The sequence below is a fragment of the Varroa destructor genome, unplaced genomic scaffold, assembly GCF_002443255.2.
Source record: "Varroa destructor unplaced genomic scaffold, Vdes_3.0 BEIS01000001.1, whole genome shotgun sequence".
NCBI classification, from domain to species: domain Eukaryota; kingdom Metazoa; phylum Arthropoda; class Arachnida; order Mesostigmata; family Varroidae; genus Varroa; species Varroa destructor.
Genome location: NW_019211454.1, coordinates 1,938,212 through 1,960,949, shown reverse-complemented (window position 1 = coordinate 1,960,949; position 22,738 = coordinate 1,938,212). Strand labels below are relative to the sequence as shown.

The window sequence follows — 22,738 nt, the reverse complement described above, 5'->3', positions numbered from 1 at the left end:
AACTGCGCGCGTTAGGTTTTCTATCGTCCTCTTCCACTACTAGTAATTCTTCTTTCGTTTTTTATACGTTCGCTCTTTAGGAGGCGACCACCGCAGCCGATCGACCGACCGACCGACCGACCTGCCTGTCTGCTTACAACGACGACTGAGTTTTGCTAAAAATAACCTCCTAACAGAAGCGTCACCAGGAGTAGCAGAATCAACAACAGCAGCACCCGTCGCATTAACGGTATCGGCTCAGTGGTCGTCGCGTTGACCGTTCGGTGATGACGGTGCTTACTTACAGCGATAGTAAAATCATCATCATCGTCATTGTTAAAGGCAAGCACACCTGTCAGTGTGCTAGCCATTACTATTGCAAGCACGATTTCGATCACTGCGAGAACATGGCTGGCTGCTTTTCGCTATTGCAATGTGCGCCAAATGTGTTATATGTGGAATGGAGTTCAATAAACGTGCGGAACATGTCGACAGCTCGAGGAAGCATGCGCCACACCCCTCTACCAATTACTCGCTTCCTTGACCATTCTGTCATTTAATCAGAGAGAAACGTTTAGTTACACAACGCATTCTTCTCTCTCTTCCACCCCTTCCCTTCTTCCCTCTCTCTGTGCACTCAGCGTTCAAATGAACAAGAGTATTACAGTAATCAGGCCAATTGGCCGACCTAGCGTAGCCTAGAACCACATTTGACTACCTAACCTGTGTCACTGTGACAGATAATCCAGCAGAGACCCACAGCGATACTAGTATAGCCGGATGATGTTCATTGCGAGAGACGATATAAGCTTATATCTTACGGATCATTTGAATAACAAGAACGTAAAATTGAAACAATTGTTAACGGACCATATAGGAAAAGGCTAAATAAAAACTTGAATAAACGCCGTATAAGCTAATGACTGACTAAAGGTGTGAAAAAAAAATACATTCGAAAAAGACGCAAAAAACAAATAAATGACCACTTAAAGTTCCGGTCTAAAGGATCTAATGCCGTAGCCTCTGTTCGACCACAATGATGAGTAAACCATCTCATGAGGAGAAATCTGCAATTAAAGCAATACTAATACTTGACTACGATCAAGTACCGGCTTAGATTAGAAGTGAAGACCACTATTTTGAATATATTTCTATTGTGTTATTTACGGCCACTTGCTGCCCCACGAACAACGTGCTTAAGTTTTAGGGCTGTTGATACCCTTAGACGATCAATGGCGGCACAATAAGTTACATCGTAGGAATAGAGCACGGCACACAACTGCTACTAGAACAACCTAATCATCTCGCGATGATGATGATGCGGCGGTAGGAACAGTGATCGTAGAAAAGCTCAGACACCCTCGCGTTTCGCCGTCAGCTATAGAAACTGTGATGAACACACGATCATTTTTTGTTCTTTTAATGCGACCATCACAACTATGATCACCAATAGTCGCGGATCAATTTCGACAAAGGACCTGCAATGATAGTGGATAGAAGGAGACAAAGAAGAAGGCGCCCAGCGGGCCCATTTTTTACTCAGAGCTATTTTTGTTTTCACTAATGAAGATCAATGAACAAGGCCATATATATATATATATATACGTGACCTTCCCCACTCTGACCATCTATCGTATGTATTAAAATATTGTACATTTCTATAGTACGGTTTCCCATATTTCTCTGATATTATATTATGGATACACCCACATGTGCAAAAACTGTTTCCTTTAAAAGTGTTATGAATAACTCCGAGTATTAATGTAACACTCGAAACTGCTCATTAGGTCCCTAAAGAAGCAAAAACTCTTGCTAATATCTACAAAATTATGCAGTTGTTACAGTTAATGACTTGATTGAGTATGTTGACCTTTAGCGGAATACATACTTCTGCAATTTTAAGTTATTATTAGGCTCGCTACGATATATTGTATTGGAGCTCGAAACTTACACGGCTCGAAAACGAGGCAATTAATCGCTGCTTTTATTGCTTTGCAATTCGGTAGCGCGAGCTTGCCCCCACCGTGTATTCGTAAATTCTTTAAAAATGGGTCTAAAAAAAGCGGATGGGTTAATACTAAGTGCACAATTATTTTAGTTGCCTGATGTTCGTGAAAATATAGTTAATCTGTATGAACAACATTTTGCATGTAATTAAAGTAATACTATCCAATGACGAATCATAGATACAGCCAACTAAATAGAAGGGCTACCGCAAAAACATTAGTATACGGGCCCGTCAAAAGGACACTCGAGCTTCTGGCTTAGCTCTATCTGATTCATTATAATGAAACTTTAGATCCGCTTGTGCGACTCAATGCGACCTCCCATATGACATAAAATGGGCCAGTTTTTCCTAAATGATTTCCTGATGTTTTTCAGCTTCTTCCTGAAAACGTATGCGCTGAAAATACGTTTGTTTTCCGCTGTAGGAATGCAGTATCTGCTTTCCGACTTTTCACGTTGGAGAGCAATTCCATACCACCGTTGAAGAGTAGCAAAATGGTAATCATCAACGTTCGTACTGATACACATCAAGCTTTCAGGTGTATATTTTGCCTCAACAGGTATGCTCAACGTACGATCAATGAACAACTATGCAGTGCAAAACAACATTCGATTACAGTTTAATATCTAAAATATTAGTATAATGGGCCTGTTACTTTTACACGAGTAAAATAGAACGCATTAATAAGAAAAACCTCGCACCTAACTTTCTAGTTACATATCAAATACCGTAACAACAAGTTCTTATATCTAAAACGACAAGCTTGACGCCGACAAAAAATTTCTCTACTAACGCGCCCTTAAGCCATCAGCTGCGACAATGATATATATATATATATATAATTTTTTTGATTAAAGATCAACAATGAAAATTTTACAAACACTTTCATAATGTTACTTGGAGCGGGTTTTTGTTTATAAATTTATTTTATCGTTGTCCACTGAAACAGAGATGAATAATTTGTGAGATCTTATTAAAACGCCACAGGTAACCATACATAGAATGTCGTACAGCTAACTCGTTTGTTATACTTTAATATAATGCTTGGATTTGAGAGGCCGGTTCATCTGGACGGGCCAATCGTTTTCGATTCTTTTTCTGTAAGTCTAAATGTATCACTACAGGTAAGTAGCTTTTTTCTTCACAAGGCAAAGTGTTTCTATGGTGTCCGAACTATAACCTAAACCACCTCACGTGTCCCCAATTTTCATAGGCAAATGCGTTATTCATTGCACTATCACGAAAACTTTGCGTGAGCCTGGCTCACCAGAAGCGATCCTGTTACTAACTATTTCCTGTATTGACAGACTTGCCGGGGCGACTTGGCTGTTATACACGCAAAACTTTGCCCTTAGATACTCAAAACAAGTACCTGATTGAGCAACAGCTGTTTCGAAGACTTCTCTGCGGGCGCATAGTCCTTCTTGAAGAGATCTAGCCGCCTAGCATTACGAAACAAAAAGAGCATATAACGGCCGTATAGCTCGATTGCAATTCGTACAAAGACATCTAAAAACACTGACGCCTGCTTCGACATAACTATGCATCTTTGTCTCTTCGACTTCGTACTGCGTTTTTCCGCTGTGAAAAAATAGTATAACTTGTAGTATTTGATGATGTTAAAAGAGAAAAATTATAGTCTTGAACGGAAGTGACTTGCCAAATTGCGAATTCCCTCTTTAAGTCACTAAACGTCGCACACAAGTAGCAAATTTTAAAAAAAATCTGCACCATTCCAAAAACATGACTAGGACATCTCGGGACCATGTGAACCTGCGCGGTTATGTCAACTTAAACATCGCTAAAAAGCTCAGTCTGTCTGTTGTTGTAGACTGGTATCTTCCAATTTGTAAAACAACCATGCAGATTCTTCACACCTCTCCCGAAGGAACGAAAGCTATTATACTTTGCAATACGATTATTTTAGGGTATATTATCGATACCGCAGAGATATTTACTGCAAATGTACGATCAATAATAGCCATTGCAGCCTTTTAGGGAAACATTTTCTGATCTATCTGACGCAATTTGTGTGCAGTTGAATATGTGCGTGATATTAGTACTGCTTTAAGCATGAGGTCGTGTATCCAAGCTAATACATTTTTCCTCTGGGACTTGATTGTTTCGATCATTCTGCTTGACGCATTTCCGGGCGAACAAACATCAGATAACAGAATAATTAGAAACCTTTGTCAAACAGTTGCAGGCTTAGTCCCTTTTTTCAGAAAAACTCTAATACTTCGCTTAGACATGTCTATTTTTTTCCAGTAGCTATATTGTACGCGGCCATGCTTTTTTAAATGTATTATTTGTATAGCGTATCGATACTTGATAACGATATGATTACGACAATCAAGCGCAGATTGGACCTATTGAGGTTAGGCTTTGAGAGACCGAAACGGAAGCCGGTCCATCGCTTCGCAATAAGCGACACTGTCGCAACCATGATGCGCCGTGAAGTAGTCTTTTATTTCCTGTCAATTACATACGTAAAGTGTATCAGAAAACGGATGATTGTAAGAACAGACTTAAGCCGGTTCACACGTACACAAACCGTCAAGATGACATTTTCATCATAGGTATTAACCTTTACGGCACTGACAAAACTGTCAAAAGCCACTGGTCCCCTGCCCGGTGACAACGTACCTAAATACTAGAGTGCTATGCAATCTGCGCCTGTTTTCGTACAATCTCTTTCTTGTTACTGCAACCCAGTAAACTAACATTCCGTATATAGAAGCAAAGCCAACGACAGTATATCCTCAACAATGGCCAACGGCGCTCGAGGCCGAAAAAGACGTCACTACGCGAGCTTGTGACACCCGCTAAATTGCTATTTTAGTCGCTACTACTACTTCTTGTGGATAGCATCACAGGTACATAGACACCCGGATAGACGGACGCGCACTGCTTGCTTGCATTGAGGAGGACTGCGAAACTACGTTATCTAAAGTCTCATGGCGCTTATGGAACTGCCAAAACCTTATAGGCAGTCCCACTGTACTGAACGACAGCCGACAGGCTACCGGGACGGCCACGACAAAACATCCGCAACAGCAACAACGACACCAAAGCCTGAAAGACCACCGATGACCCTGATGGCTAAACTACGCATAAAAAACAACAAACGAGCAAATTCATCATCCAAAATCATTTCTTGCTCTCCCTTTCATTCTCGTCTTTCTTTCCTTCTCCAGAGCTTTCCACTAGTTCAACCCCATAAGACACAGTTTCCGACCAGAGCAGTGTGTCGCCTACGTAGGTGTTCTTTCGTGTTCAGGGATATGTGTGTTAGTTAGGAGTCAGGCTGGAAGCAACGTTTGCTTGCCTAGGAATAGTCTACCCGTTACCTATGCGAGCAATCTAACTAAAAATAATCGTTGAAGTAGGTGGAGTTGACATGCTATTCCGAACCGTTAAACTAAATCGAAGCCTAGAAACCACCATTTCTAATATTTGACAGATATGATCACTCAGCATACATAAATGTCACTGTTTTTATACTTTCCGTCGTTTTTTTGCTATGTAAAGGCTTACAAAAGAAAACCCGCCGTCTGAAGGCAACTTCATGTAGTCAATGTAATAGTGCCAGCCTTCGTTGAAGTTACGTTTTACTTAATATTGCTCTCGTCTTTATGTGTGTTTGTATTTGATTGGTGGTTATTGTCTCTTCTTTTAGCTGCCTTTGTTCTCTGTTTTTGTCATTGTAGAGTTATAGGGGAACGCGATTGGGCAAAATGCCATCTATCTGCTTTCTTTTCGATTAAAGTAGACAATGTTTTCCTACAGTTTTTTTTGTCTATATAACGCCGCTCATGCGGACCATGCAGTAGATAATGACGTCTCCTTGAAGCGTTGTGCTGAATTTTTCTACTACGAGTGTCACCAAATAGTGGTCAGTTTATACAGCTGAATTTCTTATGAGAAAGCTACTTTACCCTCAGGACATTTATCTCGGCAAAGTATATTTTCCCTGCAACATATAAAGCAGTTCGCAATGGCACCAACGACCTCGTCACACAAATGTATTCATATTTAGTTGTTAAACTTTAATTTTCTCAGTAAATCTTCAAACTCTGTCGTATTCAAAGCCGAATTATGTTCATATTGTCTAACCTTATTTTGCGTAATTTCTATATAAGCAAGCACTGAAAGGTGTGAAGTGATCAGCCAAAAATTTTTTAAGCTCATATTTGATAACAAGAAAAAAAAGTCTCCTTTGTCCTTTGCTAAAAGTTTGGCAACACTAATTAAAAGAGAGATGTATGCGATATTTATTTTACGCACCATGCGATGTCTTTTCGCTCCTACGAATTTTACTTTCGCCGTTTCAGATGCAAATTGAAAACAAATGTACTCGCGCATAAGCGTCATTTGTGAGTAACGGACTTGAAAGTGAGCTAGGGAAGCAGAGATAACTAACGGAGAACAAAATTATATAGAAGAGCCTGAAAGAAGGCTGCTAGGCGTCGATACAGATCGAAATAAAATAGAAATAGTAAGCGTTACACGACTTCCAGATAACCTTAACAAACGTCAGTGGTAGTACTGACCTCCTAGCTGACGGACTGGGCCATTTACCACAAGTGACCATTATAGTGCCCTATTAAGGAGAATCTATAGAAGGCAGAGATTGTATTAAATAACGCGCAGCCGTTTGCTCCTCTTCACTTTCTGTGTTTAGTCGCTACCCGCTTTTTTCTGACGTCCGTTGGCTTCTCGGATGTCCTGACGACCGAATTTCGTAAAAACCTCATACAAACAATGGTGCGCAGTAGTTTTTTTCTTTAATGTAGCTCATGCGAGTCAAACGCTTCGAGAGATATTTAGTAGAAGGCTTTCAACCATCTGAAGAAACACTTGACAGAGCACCTGATCGTAGTAATAAAACTTTTCTACCAAATTATTTATGGTATAATACATGCGTGCGACACCAAGAAGCTTGCCATTGTATTATCCCGATCATTTCTTATCCTAGCATATTAGATCACCCACGCGAACGTTCGAACGAGCTCCGTGAGGTTCTGCCCTCGGTAACAGATCATTAGTGGGGCTGTTCATCAGAAGGTGACATTAAACGTCAAAGTAATTCGAACGGCTCCAAGTTCATGTTAAAGCAATGGGGTTTTCAACATGAGCTTTCATGATGATAAGTGAAGCCTATAAGAAATAAAATTAAATTTATAGTTTCGAAATCAGAAAGCAAAATAATATATAATGAACGCCAATATTAGTAAAAATATTAAGTACATCACTAAATTTGTATCTCATCTTCTGATACCATTAAAGTCAAAAACAGTTGAGATTTAGATTTAAATTTTTTGTATGGCATAAACATTCTTTGTAATAGACGTAGTGTTAAGGAACTATGTTCTGGCGACTTTTTCTCCTTAGAAAAGCATATTTGAAGCATTCTAATGTCACCGCTTAAAATAATTACCGCTTAAAAAATGAAGCTATTCACTAACCTTTTTAATCGCTTTGAAGACATTGCACTTGAACACGGAGGTACCGCCTTCACGTGAAATGAAAGAAAAAATTTTGAGATCGGCCGAGTCGTGCGACACGTAAAATATTCGATATATGGGGTGATTGAGCAGCGTATTTGCATTCTCATTCCATTCCCAAAAATCTTTCTGCAAAAATAAGCCAACACAACAAAAACCATTAGTAACTGGAGGTTTCCTGGAAAGAAATCCTTTCCTGGAAGTAAACAACAGCTGACACTGGATTTGTGAATTTTACGCTGAGGGTGGTTAAAAAAATTTTGCTTCTAAGATGAAAAATTGACTCCCTATTCACAAACACTTCCCCAAATGTCTTGCATATGGCGACCACTCACCTGACTATTTCTGTTTCTTCTAACGACAACCTTGATTCCGTCTACCGATACTGTTAATGTCACCTTTTTTTTTTTAGTCGCCCGGGCCTTAAACTCGAACTGAAATCGGTCATGATGAATATGTTAGGTTCAATTACTGTCACTGAGAGACTGATGTCCATGCTGGAAGAATAATTTCGATCTTGTTATTTGCACGTACGTGCGACTTTAGTCAGCTCTTTATTATAGGACCGAGTGCAAGATGCACAAGTAGAAATTGAAGTCATGGTAATAGTACAGATTTTAAAGTTTTGTCGCCAAAGTTTAGGATAAGTTGTTTCTTGTTTGTTGCATCAACCTAGCTATTTATGTCGTATACTTGTGCTGCTAGTTTTTGATGTATGCACTCCAACTGAAGTTCCCCCTTTCATGCTGACACTAAATGGAATCCCCTAGACCTAAAAATGTTATGAGCTTTACAGACGTACAAACAACTCGACTAAATGTTACACAATCCATAGCTTGGCGTAATCTAGAGTCGCGCGAAACTTTATATTTGAAAGACATTTGACGTTATAGTCTTCTGCATGGCGCTGTTATTCTTAACTGTTATAACACTGTGTTTTTGACGTCTGGAAAAATTTCGTTTACTCACTCGGATTCGACGCATAGCCGCCACAATCTCCACTCTGCTGGTTGGTCGGGGCACGTCCAGGCTACCAATAAACTGCAATTAGAAAAACATTTGTCTGATATCATATTCAACGGTGGAAAGTTTGTAGCTGTGCAAAATATTTCGGTTCGTTTTTCTAGAACAAAGCCTCTATCCAATGATTCGACCAAAGCAAATAAGCTTTGAAAAAAAGAGAACGTAAAACGGCATCACTGCGTTTTAAAATCGGACAGCTACTGTTTGCCCAATATTTGTTTATCATTTTTTCTCTTTCAAGAAGCGTTAAATACAAAACCGTTTAAAAGAAGTTATTATGCATATGCCGCGTTTTTGTGATGTTTTACAACCATTACAGATATCGATTGATAAAGCAGTATAAGCGAAATGCTAAGATGTACCTTGACGTTGAATGAAATGCCATGTTGGAATAAGTCGTCAGAGTGTAAAGGAACTCGTGTGTCGAAGACTTCATCGGCGACTAGATTGTACTGCTTGCGGGAGGGCATGGCTCGTGTGAGCTATCAGACTCGATAGGACCCGACCGGCTAACCGACGGATCCCGAGAGAGCTTCGCTCCACAGACTTGCGACGGCCCGTTGCAGGTCTCAGCAAAGACAAGGACCGGAGCGCGGGATGCCAAACCCCGCAGGCCTCCAACATCTCTGCTACCCCCAGCCACGGGGCGCCGCCCCAAGGCCTCACAGCGTCGGGTGCCAACAGCTTTCGATAGCTCCACGACAACACGCACTATGGGCAACCTGCTCGGAAAGCAACACCATGCAAGATCAGTAGTGTCAATCAAGCTAAAACAAAAACTTCTAAAGAAGCTTTTTAGCTTGATTGAAGTTGCGTTTCTGGCAACTTATCTTCCCAACGTTGGCCCTTTTGGTCAGCTGTGGAAATCCACTGCCACCACTGAGCAGCTGCAAGAAGATATAGAGCAAATCCTGCACTCGTGTTTGTTGGAAATCTCACATCATATTTATGTGTTTATCAACTGCCAAAACTTCGCATGACGTAGCATTGAAGCCACGAGCCATTTTCACACATCTGCACCCTTTGATAGACGAAAATACGTCAATCTACATGATCCAATGAAGCAGCCCTTAACGTACATCTACCACGTAACTAGAAGTGTGAAACTTATTGGTTATATTCGGGTAAAGCGTTAAGTTAAGTCTGAACTTCTTTCTGAAGGTATTGTTCGTGTGTGTACGCCTAAGCAGTTCTAAATAGGAAACCCGATGTAATCGAAATAAATCGGTTCACACTTATTTATACTTCAACTATATACTTCTAGATTTCAGTAGAAATTGCATAAGAATAAGAGGAAGAAGAACACTGTAAAAGCCGAACACCGTAACAATCGTGAAATGCTCTTCTATTTTTTGTTTCATTCGGATGGTCAAATGGATCGTAGTTTTCCGTTGCTATTTTCGTCAATAGAAAGATACCCGTGAGTAGACGCAACTCGTTACGACTGAGACGTTTCCACCACTATTATGGTACAGGAAGTCCTGTATTTGAGCTTCATCGCGACATTTTATAACAACAACAATGTAGAGGAATTTATGGTCAACGACCTCCGTCGCTCAATCTTGGACAATCCAACTCGTCCGCTTAGAGAATCCTTAAGTTTTCTCTCGCGTATCGAGTAGAACAATACGTATACGTTTCATTCTAGTAATAATATAAAAAGATATTTTTACTTACATAGTTTCCTCGAAATTGATTCAACCGTTCGCACGTTTACACCAAGCGCTAATTTTATCGAGATTCAATCTAATTTCATCACAAACTACGAGCCGTTACAGGCCATTAATGTACCTATAAGAGTCAATTGGCTATGATTGATACATCTATCTGCCATAGATAAGCAGTTCACAGAGAAGCTTTATAAGATTTCCTTTTATACTTCAGAAGTGCCTACGCGTATCGTTTATGTAAAAAAATGTAAAAAAAAAGTCAATGTAGATACAACAATGAGACTTATGTAACAGCAAAACGGTTTAGCCGCAGCATTCTGCTGTAAAAGCTGGCACTTTTAGCTTACACGAACTACGTATCTTCAGACTGTAGCAAAATTATTCACAGCACTAGAATTGTCAATTTTCAGTCGTGAACTCATTATGAATAGTTAAAAATACATGTACGAAAACAGCTTGAAATGGCCATCAGAATAAAGAGTAACTCATAAATTTATCAAATGGTTCATGTTTGAAAATGTAGGCGAACTTGGCACAAAATACGATCAGAAAAATATTGACGCAGTGTGCACAGTTAGTGGTATCGATAATACTTCTATATAATTGCAGATAATTTCCAGTACGAGCATGACATAGATAATGATATCGAGCTCTTTGCAAACTAATTCTAATAAGGCAATCCTAAGGGGTCGTTTAGCATTGGTTCAAGGCTCTATGTCATATTGAAAACTGCTGTGAAGGTATCCGAAATGAATAAATCCTTTATACTGACCAGTGATAAAATAGCTACTGCGTATTCGTTTATGACGCTTGAATTTTTAGTATTACATTTCGCTAACTGGGCTATTATATGCGATCGTTATTATTAAAACAATCGTTATTTACAATATATAGTACAGAGCTTAATAAAAGCTGCACTATCGATAATCATAATATGGATATTCCGTTTGTAGGACCTGCGCAAGCCGACGCACAGCGTCAAATCTCAAATCTGAGTCTTTTTTAGGTCACTCTGGATCACAACAAGTCACTCTAGATCCTGCTTTGGTAAAGGCAACACGATCCAGCAAGTCTGTTCCAACAACACAATAACCAGAAATAATAATCAGATGCTTCAAGTAACGAACGCTTTCCCTTAGCTCCTTAAACCGGCGACAAGTTCCACGTTTAAGGACCTGAGCACACCGTGTTAAATTTCGTACTCTATATCTACGCCTTTAATATGCACGCAATGACGCTCAATCAATGTATCGGCCCCAAATACAATGTGTGTGCATACATACGTACTTCTGTACCTCAAGACATTGCTATGGTTCTTTTTGCAAGAAAAGCTGCGTTTTTACCCCCCTCTGTGCAAACCTTTTAAGTGTTCCAACATATACATGCTGTGGGAGAAGTCATAGAACATTGTCTGCACAAAAGATGGAGCATTGAAATTCCCATAGATTTTGGCAGAATGTTTGTTGTAGCAGGTATGCACCCATCTCTTGTTTATGATGCACTCATCATGGCGGAAAACAGTGCGTAGTTTTCGAATGTTACTTATTATATCATCTTCACGCATACTGCTTTCTTTACCCTAAAATCGATGATCTTCGTTATTGTCGCAAAGTGCTCAAAAATTTATTAAAACGGTTGAAGAGCCATTTTTAGTATGATTAAAAAAAATAACAATCGTCTGAAAAGACAACAGAATATTAATTGTCGACTGGATCGTCCGGATAAGCTCCGACAATTAACCTTGTTGTGACTTTTTGCGCCTTTTTTTGAATTTTTCGACGGTTTTTGACTTTTGTATTTTGGGCTATTCGGAGCGCTTCCAGCCCAAAATTTAACCTCACTGGGATCTCTTGTACGTAGTTACTAAAACATCGTTTTAACGAGTTTACACTTACCAAAATCTCTTGACAAAGAGCTACTCGCAGAACAAAGGAGAAATTCTTTGTGGCTAGTTAATGGTTTAGGTCTCTAATAGAAGACTATGTAATAAAGGTAAATAGCGGCTTTGACATAAATATAATCATCAGGAATGGTACAAGTAGTACATGTAAGGAGTTTTGTTGAAGTATTGTTTGTTTTTCTTTACATAACAGATCTAGAAACAGCTAAGGAATAGTCCGGATTTAGACGTCCAGCCCGATCGAATAGTTACTGCAAGTGTTTCGACCGATGACATGACACTTCTGACCAATTAGTTACTAGAATCAATTTCTGGTTACGTGTCTACGTAGCTAAACGGCTCTGATAACGGGGCGACTCCGAACCTCTCAGTCTCGGTCGACACAGTCGAACAAGGCCTACAAATGCATAACCCAAACTTAGTTACAGTAACTATCATAGTTAATCAAATAATGATGAAGCACGTATCGCGCTATAATAAATCAATACGTGGGACTAGTTTTATTATTTCAAATCAAGTTACACTGTTCACGTCCTTAGAATTTAGATGATCTATGTCAAAATGGAAAATTGTATCATTTTTTTATCAGATCACTAGAAAAACTGCCAGACTCTTAAGTAGATATCGAGGCAACAGGTACTACTACGCCAGTGGCAAGATAGACGCAACAGACCTTGTTATTCGGATCGAATATTTCTGGCCAAACATGAACGTGTATTCTACATACGTTATTGTTATAAAATCCAGCATTCGCTAAATATGACTTAATTGCAACATCGTTGCGCAATAAAAACACGCGCCGATTGTGTTTATTAGTGATGAATAAAGTGAATATGAAATGGGTGCGTCATCAAAAAGAACCAACTAGCGCCCCAACATCGAAAAGGACGACTGAAAATAATATTTGCAAAAAATTTTCTTAGCAAAAGAAATCCTTTGCCCTTTACTTCATTCGGTGCTCTCATAAAACTTGTATCTAAATGCGTTTGCTTTGTGTCAGTCATTTCTTAAGCGGGAAGAATCGTGAGACACGGCCGCCGCTTTCGTACAACAGCCGTCTTCTCTGAAGCCACACGATATGGCCGTGCGGCCAATGTCGCAACTAATCACTGCTTCTTGGCAAACCGGTGGCGAACTAACCGATGCCCAAGACAAACGTAGCACACAAATCGAATCCTTGCGTCAACCCACTGATTTCTGTCGCCACCTGCAAAGTAACCATATGCTGATCATTCCGCCATCGCCGCCGTCATTGTTTGCACTCCACGTACGACGATGAACATTAGGCGTCATCACTGACAGTACCTACACACAGCACAGACAGGCTACTGGTAATGTTCAGTCCCAAGAGTCTAAAAAGCAGGCGACCCACTGGCCAATTTGCCGTCCGCTTGCCCAGCTGTTACACCGCTGACCATCGTGGCTTTTGTCGCAGCTGCATAGGCAACAACTACGAACTCAACTATTGGCCGCGAATACAATAGCGCCACATAGACAATCACAGTTACAACCATAGACGTTAATTCAGGGCGGGCTTCTATTCAGTAAAAGAGTAATCACCTTGTGCAAAGCTGCTGCACTTTATGCGATCTGAAAACACCTGAATCTCTACTCAGTGGGCTTAAAAACACCTTGATTTTTTCGCGGACGTATCGATATGCTGCACTACGAACTGACTGTCTATGAGCAAATCAATGAACGATATTCAACTATGATCTTGTGCTGAGACGTGCTCAAGCGACCTAAGTAGCTAAAATGTAATAGGACAACACCAATTTCCTATCGATAAATGTTCAATGTTAGAAAATAATTTGCCATATCAACGTTCGTATGGGAGTTGCCGACTCGAAAGAAAAAGCTGAATTATTATATTGTATACGTATAATCAGTTATTGCCAAACAAGGCATACTGTCGCTTACACCTACAACACGTGTACGTAGCATTCCATCATATTTGTAACGAATCATTCGCTTTGAATATCTCACTGTCCCCTTAAAATGCTTGGTCCAACAATTAACTTCAAGTTGAGTCACGATACGTAAAAATGTGCTGCTTTTTTAAATACGGTCCACTCCAGCTTTTAATAAGAGAAATCGATGCGAAATCACCAGTGATACCTCAGGGAGAACCCGTCTGAAACACGCTCGAGCAAAACTGGGCGGGGTTGAGGGAAGGCAGTTGACGATTAGCAATTATTGCACACCCTCCAGTCCTCACATCATTTAACTTGTGATTTTGGTAGAACGCTGTCCTAGGACAGGTGAAGTCTTTTTTTTTTCTTCTTTTCCCTGTAAGATAAAACAAACGTCAAAACATTACGTAAAGTCTGAAGAGACAGTTAAACTTTCATTTCTAGGAAGCAGGCACGGAGCCAAAACATCAACGCACACTAATTGTGCGTACAGATTCTACCATAATAGTCTCACATACCTTAGTTGCACTGAAATAGTAATCTTATTGCTCTTCCGCAGGTTTCAGTAACAACACATGTTCGAACAAATTCACTACTGTCACTTTTAACGGCACTCACGTCCCAATAAGCGCAAATACCACCCTATCGATTGACAGCGGCGCCAGTCCACAAATACAAACAATAAACGTAAACAAATGCCCAAATCAATATGTACTATCCAGTGAAACAGATAAAAAAAAATACGTTTTTTACGTGTGCATTAAACGTCGTTCGCAGTATAATCCGATATATATATGCTCGGCTTTCGCTCAAAGCACTGCAAGTCGATTACTAGCATATCCAGTCAACAAAGATGATAGGAACCGACAGCGATCCTAAATCCAGTAGATGCACATTAAACAAATTTCTTGTTCCGTAACGTTCTTTAGTAAAACCCACACAACTTATCAGCTTTGATATACTTAGTCAAGAACCTTATCGTATCTTGAGTCGATGGAACAACTTTGTTTATTGCGAGCAGGGTCCATATAGTCAACTTTGTCGTTCGCCTCTACGCATAACACTCAGCCTCGTAGCAAATGTACACCAGACGACGCCTGCACACTACAACCAGCGGCTTCTGCTTATGCCAGTGTACTTCCACTGTTGGGGTTCTGCTCGCTGCTCTACTTCTCAAAGCAATCGGTCTTCAGCATTTTTTGGGTTTGCGTTGCAGCTTCGCGTGTGTACACAGGGACCAGTGTGTTATTCTGCTATCCACTGTCTACTAAGCAGCATGCTCTCTTTCCACTTCGTGGGGCACAATCACGTTGATAGTCTGCTTGGCAGGAATGGCAGATCGGTTTATTGTATGAACCGCGCATTACAGAACTTCACTTCATCCCTGAACTTTTATCAAACCTCACATAGGTTTCCATCATCTATGCACATTTTGTCAAGGCGAAATAATGTAATATTGCTAAGCATTTCGAGTTATTTTACTTGTTCAAGATAGTATACTCTTCTTACCGTCTAATAGAGCCCATACTTATTGCCCGCACTTAGCACAAACGCTCGTTCCTCTGTGGCACTTCGTTACAAAGGCGGCTTTGTGAACAAATTTACACAGTGGGTAGTAGCTAAGGCGCGAACTGCAGGGCTTAGTCTAGCTCGCCCCTCTAGTTTCGCATTTAGCCCCAGCCGGTAGAGAAAAGAGACACCAGGAACCCAACAAACGGTCAGTGGTAGTTCGTGCAAAACGGGTTCAAGCAACGAGAACCTAGCTAGTCTAACCGCTTAGCCTACGATTGAAACTCCGACTGTGGCGCCTACTAGTGGTGCTCCGGGCAACTACAATATGTCCCAAAGTAATAGTTTTCCATTTTGCCACTAATTTTGCCAATTTGCATTGATGACACTTAGTCAAGAAAGTTTTCGGTAGAGGACGGGCGCATCGTGTACTTTGAAGTCAGGATAGTTCGACATGCGGCATAGATGACCATCTGAATAATACACGCATTAAATTGAATTAATAATAAACTTGTCCATTGACATTTTTTGCCCTATTCCTGTTTATAATAGATACAACGCAGCTAGTATTTACACATTTATGCGCTTAATCTAAATTTGCAAGCATGCGCTACTAATAACAATAATGTGGACAAGCATTCGCTTCAGAAGAGAAATAACTATAATTGGATGGAATTATTAATTAATGGATTAACTAATGGATGCTAAAACAAAAAAAAATTGAAGTTACTGTCATAAGACAATTGCCACTATAATTTAATTACTCTCTGTTAAAGCAAATGTCGTGAATTGCTTCGCATTAAGTATATTGAAACCGAGGAAGAAAGTTTTTGGTTTTTCACCCTCTTGCCGATAGCGCCCACAAAAAAGGTCTGCACAAGCATGATACGAAAAGAGTTTTCGTTTATGATATCTAAATGAGAGTACCGTGCAAGTGGTTGAATGCAGCCTTATGAGGCATTTAAATTCTCATATTAAACCAAATCTGGACTTCTTGCCACTGGCGCTATTCCTACCTAGTCAATACCCAAGCCTTTTTTACTGGAATATTTGATCAAATGACTAATATGAAATGCAAAATATTCAAAAACTGGCTCCGCCTATTTGTTGGTTTAGTAATGAGTATGTAAAAATGTTTAAAATGAGCATAAGTGCCTTTTGTGGTATAAAATAGAAGTCACTTCGGTCTCCTTCTTTAATGTCAGCTTATTAAATATCTTTGAGAACTGATCACTGTATCTGTATTAGTCTCTGGCGTCAGCGGGAATCTACGAAAAGACTTAGGATGAATATACCATGTAAACTCTTTTAAATGCGTCGCGAGAAAACAATGTAAGACTAGGTTTTTACTTCATAGTACCACGTGATTCGAAGCTTTCTGGCAAATTTGTCAAAAACCGTCAGCAATAGATCAATATATGTCTGGAAAAGAGTTTCAGACATATATTGATCCGATGTTTCAAAAGGTGTATATATATATTCATAAACCCAGCACTCAAACCAGGGAAGTAGTTAGCGCAATTTTTCGTACTTTTTCGCAGTTTTTTAAATTGATAAGCTAATTTACAGTCATGTAATACATGCAATAGCCCATTATAACTATCATTAAAGGTATGATCTAGGAAAAACATGAGAAACTAAGAAGAAGAACTTACGCATAATAATGTTAACATCACTGTAACACTGAGGTCCGGTGGGGTCTGCGCGATACACTTTTTCGTGAATTACCAGCAGGAGCGATTTGAGACCCATCGTGCCTAACGTGCAAATCAAATACATCACCTCTTTGGCAAATCAGTACAATAGACTGAGAGCTTTTACGTCCGTGCGTCGTAACATTAATATCCAAATAAATTTATCTATTAATATATTAGTTAGCTAAGAAGTGTCATTGTGTATTTGCCTGCATGTCTTCACAATATGACCTAAAGTACTTGTACGCCGAAACCCTCCCAAAAAGATGTGTTGAACTAAAAATGCTATAGCGAGCTTAATCATATGTTTTCACTTTTTTCGTTGAATGACTTTTTTTTTTTACCTATGTTACACAGACATAAAATTTTATACAACAATTAAATAGGTTCAAAGATAATTATATTTATTCTTTCGGGTTTTCCTTGTACTAAGAAGCAACTCATGTTGTATATCTTTAGAGAGCTTCTAGTGAACTTAATCACCAATAGTTTTTACTCAAACAAAATAATCTACTTTATAAATCATTAAATGAACATTTTGAAATTTTTTAAATTATTGACATCGAAATCTATAAAATTGCCCGCTTTTCACTGTCGAGCCGGTTTTGCTTGATCTGTGACAGGCTTTTACTCACGGACGTTTGGAATAGATTCTGTATCTAGTGCTCAAAACATCGCCACGCTCGGAAGCCTTAGAATCAGCCCGTTGACTGCGAGTCCCATTTGTGGTCTAATTATCTATGTATCTTTGTGATCGTGCGTATCTGTCACAGCTGTGCTGAAATACTTTTAAATTACATTTACAATTCCACGATTTTTTTAACGTGTAGCGGCGTAAGTGCTAGATTCCTCCGGAATGGGAATCTTGGAGAAAATCGCCGAAATTGAGCGTGAGGTTGCACGAACCCAGAAGAACAAAGGTAGATTACCAAAGCAATAATATTAATTTGTCACAGCATAATGGGGAGATGAAAAAGACATGTTGCTTTCGGATAACAAGTATGGTGATGTATGTCAGCATATGGCATACATGACACGGGCAGTCGCGAAAGGAATCTCACCTGATTTTTCCTAGGAAATCAAAAAATGAAGACAGTTTTTACCTGCCATGTAGCTTCCATGGAACACAAATAGCAAATTTAATTTCAATAGCAACGAAATACACGTTTGGGTCTTGAGCGGTTATGAAAAATGTCGTATTATCTTGGAACAAACATGAATCCAAGTTATAATTAATAATGGGTTGACTTAAATAACACTTTTATTTATATAAAGGGGTAGTTGTTTCTAGAAGGGGCAATGTTTGTGTAGCATATATATTTAAAATTCACAGATGTATTCAGAAAATCGATATTGTTGGCGACTGCACTTAGTTGTAGATGATTTTGTAATACTGTCTTTATTGTGCACAGAAGCATTGCAAGCATGATATTCTTAGTATTTAGTTACTGAATTCTATAGAATTGCTAATATTGGTTTATTAAAACATACAGCAATAAGGAATATTCGTTTGGCAAGACAAATTTGTCATCGACCTTTTTGCCGTTAAATACGGTGCTAATTTCGAAGATTCATTACTTTGGGTTGAGCTTCATAGATTGGCTTACTAATATTGAATGGATTACAGCTACCGAGTATCACTTGGGTCTTCTGAAGGCGAAATTGGCAAAATATCGGACGCAGCTCATTGAAGGAAACAAGACAAAGAGCGAAAAAGGTGAAGGCTTCGACGTGATGAAAAGTGGCGATGCGCGCGTTGCTCTCATTGGATTTCCGTCCGTTGGTGAGTCGACAAAACTTCTCGTCATATAAAAACCTCGTTTTAAAATATAATGCTTGATAGAAATATATGTACGATTTAAAATATGTAACTATTAAAAGTATCGTAGTTCAGCTAGGATGTAAATGTGGAGATTTCATTTTGATCACGCGGAGAGATACATATAAGTATACGTATTACTGCTAATTTCGAAGTATCTAGTGGGCCTTTCCAAGACATTTTCCATTTTTTCGAGGAACTTTTTAAAGTGATCCATCTTTAATTCTGTAACGGTTCTAGGCAAATCAACACTTCTGTCTACAATCACCGAGACAAAGAGTGAATGTGCCAGTTACGAGTTCACAACCTTGACCTGCATCCCTGGCGTTATAAAGGTATTTGCATCGGCTACAAATGCGTTATTGCATACTCTGATATACGTTTAGTCATATTTCTCGCGTAGGGTCAATAAATTAAATTGATTATATTAGTAATTTAGAGCTTGTTACCGACGGAAATACGAACTATATCTACTAGTTTGTAGTAACCATGAGTACAAGATAGCGAACGTCAACTCTATCAGCGTAACATGATAAAAGTGAAACAATTATTACCGGACTGTGGGCCTACTATAATTTGTTCTTAACTTTGTTTTTGTCTCCATGATACGTCTATTTTAATCTGTGACAGTACAACGATGCCGAAATTCAACTGCTTGATCTTCCTGGTATTATCGAAGGAGCCTCTCAGGGAAAAGGGAGAGGTCGACAGGTGAGGCAGATGCTGATTGATTCATGTAAGATTTTCATTATATGACGCCTTGAACGGAAGGGGCTTTATCCATTAAGCCCCAGAAGAGAGATTCACGACAAAGTTCGGTCTATTAATCCTTCATGCGACACTACCTCGGTGAATAACAAAAATGCAAATGGAGATGAAAGATTGTGCTATATATATATATATATACATATTCATATGCTTTTTATAGGTATGTTAGAGAAAAACTCAGTTCAATCTAGCAAGGGCGATCTGATATATAGCCTAATGCCTTAGGTACAGGAAATAAATTTATGTGATTTTAAACGATTTCACCAATATTCTAATTTTTGTTAAATTTCCTTCCCCCAAATGTCTTTAATTAGAAGATATATATACAGCATTTTTATTTCGCTGTTGAAGTTGGCTTTCCATAGTCTTTCCAGAGCGGCCATACCCTTTGGCTGTTGCCACGAACACACAAGCTCTTTACAACTTTTACTTATAGAATCCTATTTTTACAAAGGTATATCTACACAAATATACCAATGTTAGAGGAATTTGTTTTATTAAAATACACTAATGATAAAATAAGGTGATTGCGGTGGCTCGCACAGCGGATTTGGTTATTATTATGCTCGATGCTACCAAGGCAGAGATACATCGGCAACTTCTAGAGGCTGAACTCGAAGCAGTTGGCATTCGTCTCAACAAGCAAAAACCCAACATCTATTTCAAGGTACGTAGACTCACTCGGTCACAACAAAAGCGGTTACTCTCCTATTCGCTACACGGCTTCAATGCGGAATATACTGATGTATGCACTTTGTTGAAATTATATCAGTCTTCTGGCACAACAGGTATAAATTGTTTCTTTTGAATGCCGTTAAAAATAATTTGGATTGCTTATTCGGATCTTTTGTCTTTACTTATAGTAGGTCAAGTTAAGCTGGAGTCGATACCAGTAAAACACTAACGCGATATCTTATGCCGTCCAATATTAGGCCCAGAAGACATATTGGTAATTGTTGATTTAATTATAGTATAGAATTATTAATGCAAAGCTTGTGCGGTGTTCCTGATGTGAGTTCTTATAGGAAAAGAAAGGCGGTGGCCTCTCGATCAATTCGACGTGTACGCTGACTAAATGTGATGATAAGCTTGTGCAGACCATTTTGCATGAGTACAAAATCTTCAATGCTGAGGTATATTTTTGAGGAACAATTCGTTTATAGAGCATCTTTATTAATTTATCTATATATAATTATACATAGATGGTATTACTTTACAGATGTACAATTTATCCATTCAGACTTCCGTATAATGACTGATAAAATGTACATTTGCCTTTTATATTTTGTAGGTCCTTTTTCGCGAAGATGCAACAGCCGACGACTTGATTGACGTGATCCAAGGAAACCGTGTCTATCTTCCTTGCCTCTACGTGTACAACAAAATTGATCAGGTCCGCTATATTTTTTGGTGTCAGATCTGTACTTGGAAGAAGGACTATTGCATCAGGGTGCCTACTGAATCCTACTAAAACTTGATGGAGCTTTGATTTATGGGTCTGCTTAAACGAATTTTACATTTACTTTTTTTGAAAATCACAGATAGCTGCGTATTTTAATTGTCACATCATGTTACTTGAGAATGCTCCCGCCGAATAGGATCAGAGAAATAGAGAATATATAATATTAGGAACTTCATATGACATGCCATTCATCTGTAAATAGAGGGTGTAATAAAGGATTTTTCAGATTTTAAAAAACGAGTATTAGCTGTTTGATCCCGCAGACATTCATACAGAAAGCAAAATAATATTTCTTGACTTCAGGTATCGCTTGAAGAGGTCGATCGGTTAGCGCGGCAACCTGATTCGGTGGTAGTGAGGTGAGAAACATTTTATATCAGCTTTAGTAGGCATTTTGATCATCGTCTTGTATAAAACCCTAATTTCAATACGTTTTTATTAAGAAGCATAAGATAAAGTTTTCTTTGGAGCTAAACTAACTCTGTGTCCAAACAACCCGCAGTTGTCACTGGAAGCTCAATTTGGACTATTTAAAGGAGCGCATCTGGGAAAAGTTGGCGCTGATTAGTATTTACACAAAAAAACGCGGCACACCCCCGGATTTGAATGATGGCATTATTTTACGTCGAAACGCATCTATCGAACATGTATGTCACTCTGTGCACAGGAACTTTGTCAACGAATTTAAATACGCACTAGTCTGGGTAAGTATATATATTTTCATCTACAAAAAGCAGAAAATCTTACAGAAGGCTCTTCTGGCTCGATTTCAATAGCCTGTTAGAGTGTTTCATTTATTTACAAGCTAGAAAAACATCTAAAACAATGTATCTATGAATAGCTTTGATGAAATGATCAGCATTCTTATGCGGCTATCGTTTTTAGGCAGTTATATATTTGAGTAGCATATGGATTGCCAGTATCATACTGAATGGTTGAACCAAGCATAAATACATACCTATTATTCCAGGGTACAAGTACGAAGTATTCACCGCAACGAGTGGGACTGAACCATATTGTACATAATGAAGATGTGGTTCAACTAGTCAAGAAATAAAATGCTGTCTACAGTTGCAAGTATTCTCGAATAATAAACTCAATGTGTTATCCATAGCTACTAAGGTAAAACATCGAAGGAAAGAGTCTATTAGAACACATGCTCATACGCTTGCGACAATACACAGCTGAACTATGTTACATATATAAATAATAAGCAGAATGTTCTAGCAATTTACTCCGAGTCGTAAATAAAAAAAAACAGGTTAAAGACCTAACTTTATTTATTCTGTATTGATTTTGTGATCGTGCTGTTTGTTTGAAGTTATTTCACTACTCAAGTGATGGCCACCATAGGCAGCCACTATGTGGTCGTGTATTTAGGCATTGACATACAATTTTGAGGCACTTCTAGTTGCTCGGATGCACTTCTGGTTATGTCGAAATACAACTTGCTTGGGTATTCGGACTGTTTTCTGGACATAACCTT

The 22,738-nt window shown here is 39.0% G+C and overlaps 2 protein-coding genes across 3 annotated transcripts in view; one reads left to right on the top strand and one right to left on the bottom strand.

Moving 5' to 3' along the window:
• The window catches only part of LOC111250058 (carboxyl-terminal PDZ ligand of neuronal nitric oxide synthase protein), a 30,466-nt gene extending 14,967 nt beyond the window's left edge, over positions 1–15,499 (bottom strand). Inside the window, exons 1-6 of one of the 2 annotated variants that reach the window (XM_086991251.1) lie at positions 14,975–15,499; positions 14,519–14,642; positions 14,206–14,376; positions 8,464–8,535; positions 7,830–7,928; positions 7,456–7,623 (exon numbers count right to left, since the gene is read on the bottom strand). In XM_086991251.1, the coding sequence (XP_086847377.1) occupies positions 7,456–7,623; positions 7,830–7,928; positions 8,464–8,478 (282 nt within the window). In that variant the 5' untranslated portion in view covers positions 8,479–8,535; positions 14,206–14,376; positions 14,519–14,642; positions 14,975–15,499. Of the gene's footprint in view, positions 1–7,455; positions 7,624–7,829; positions 7,929–8,463; positions 8,536–8,879; positions 9,021–14,205; positions 14,377–14,518; positions 14,643–14,974 lie in introns of those variants that run through there. The other variant, XM_022804749.2, reaches the window with a different exon arrangement.
• A 2,363-nt stretch (positions 15,500–17,862) lies between these two features.
• On the top strand, positions 17,863–22,531 carry LOC111242852 (developmentally-regulated GTP-binding protein 2). Its single transcript, XM_022787746.2, has 10 exons — positions 17,863–18,123; positions 18,831–18,986; positions 19,263–19,357; positions 19,653–19,733; positions 20,314–20,457; positions 20,816–20,923; positions 21,082–21,183; positions 21,556–21,611; positions 21,755–21,956; positions 22,223–22,531. Exons 1-10 carry the CDS (start codon positions 18,060–18,062, stop codon positions 22,307–22,309), a joined length of 1,095 nt encoding a protein of 364 aa, XP_022643481.1. The 5' UTR covers positions 17,863–18,059; the 3' UTR covers positions 22,310–22,531.
• The last annotated feature ends 207 nt before the right edge of the window (positions 22,532–22,738 follow it).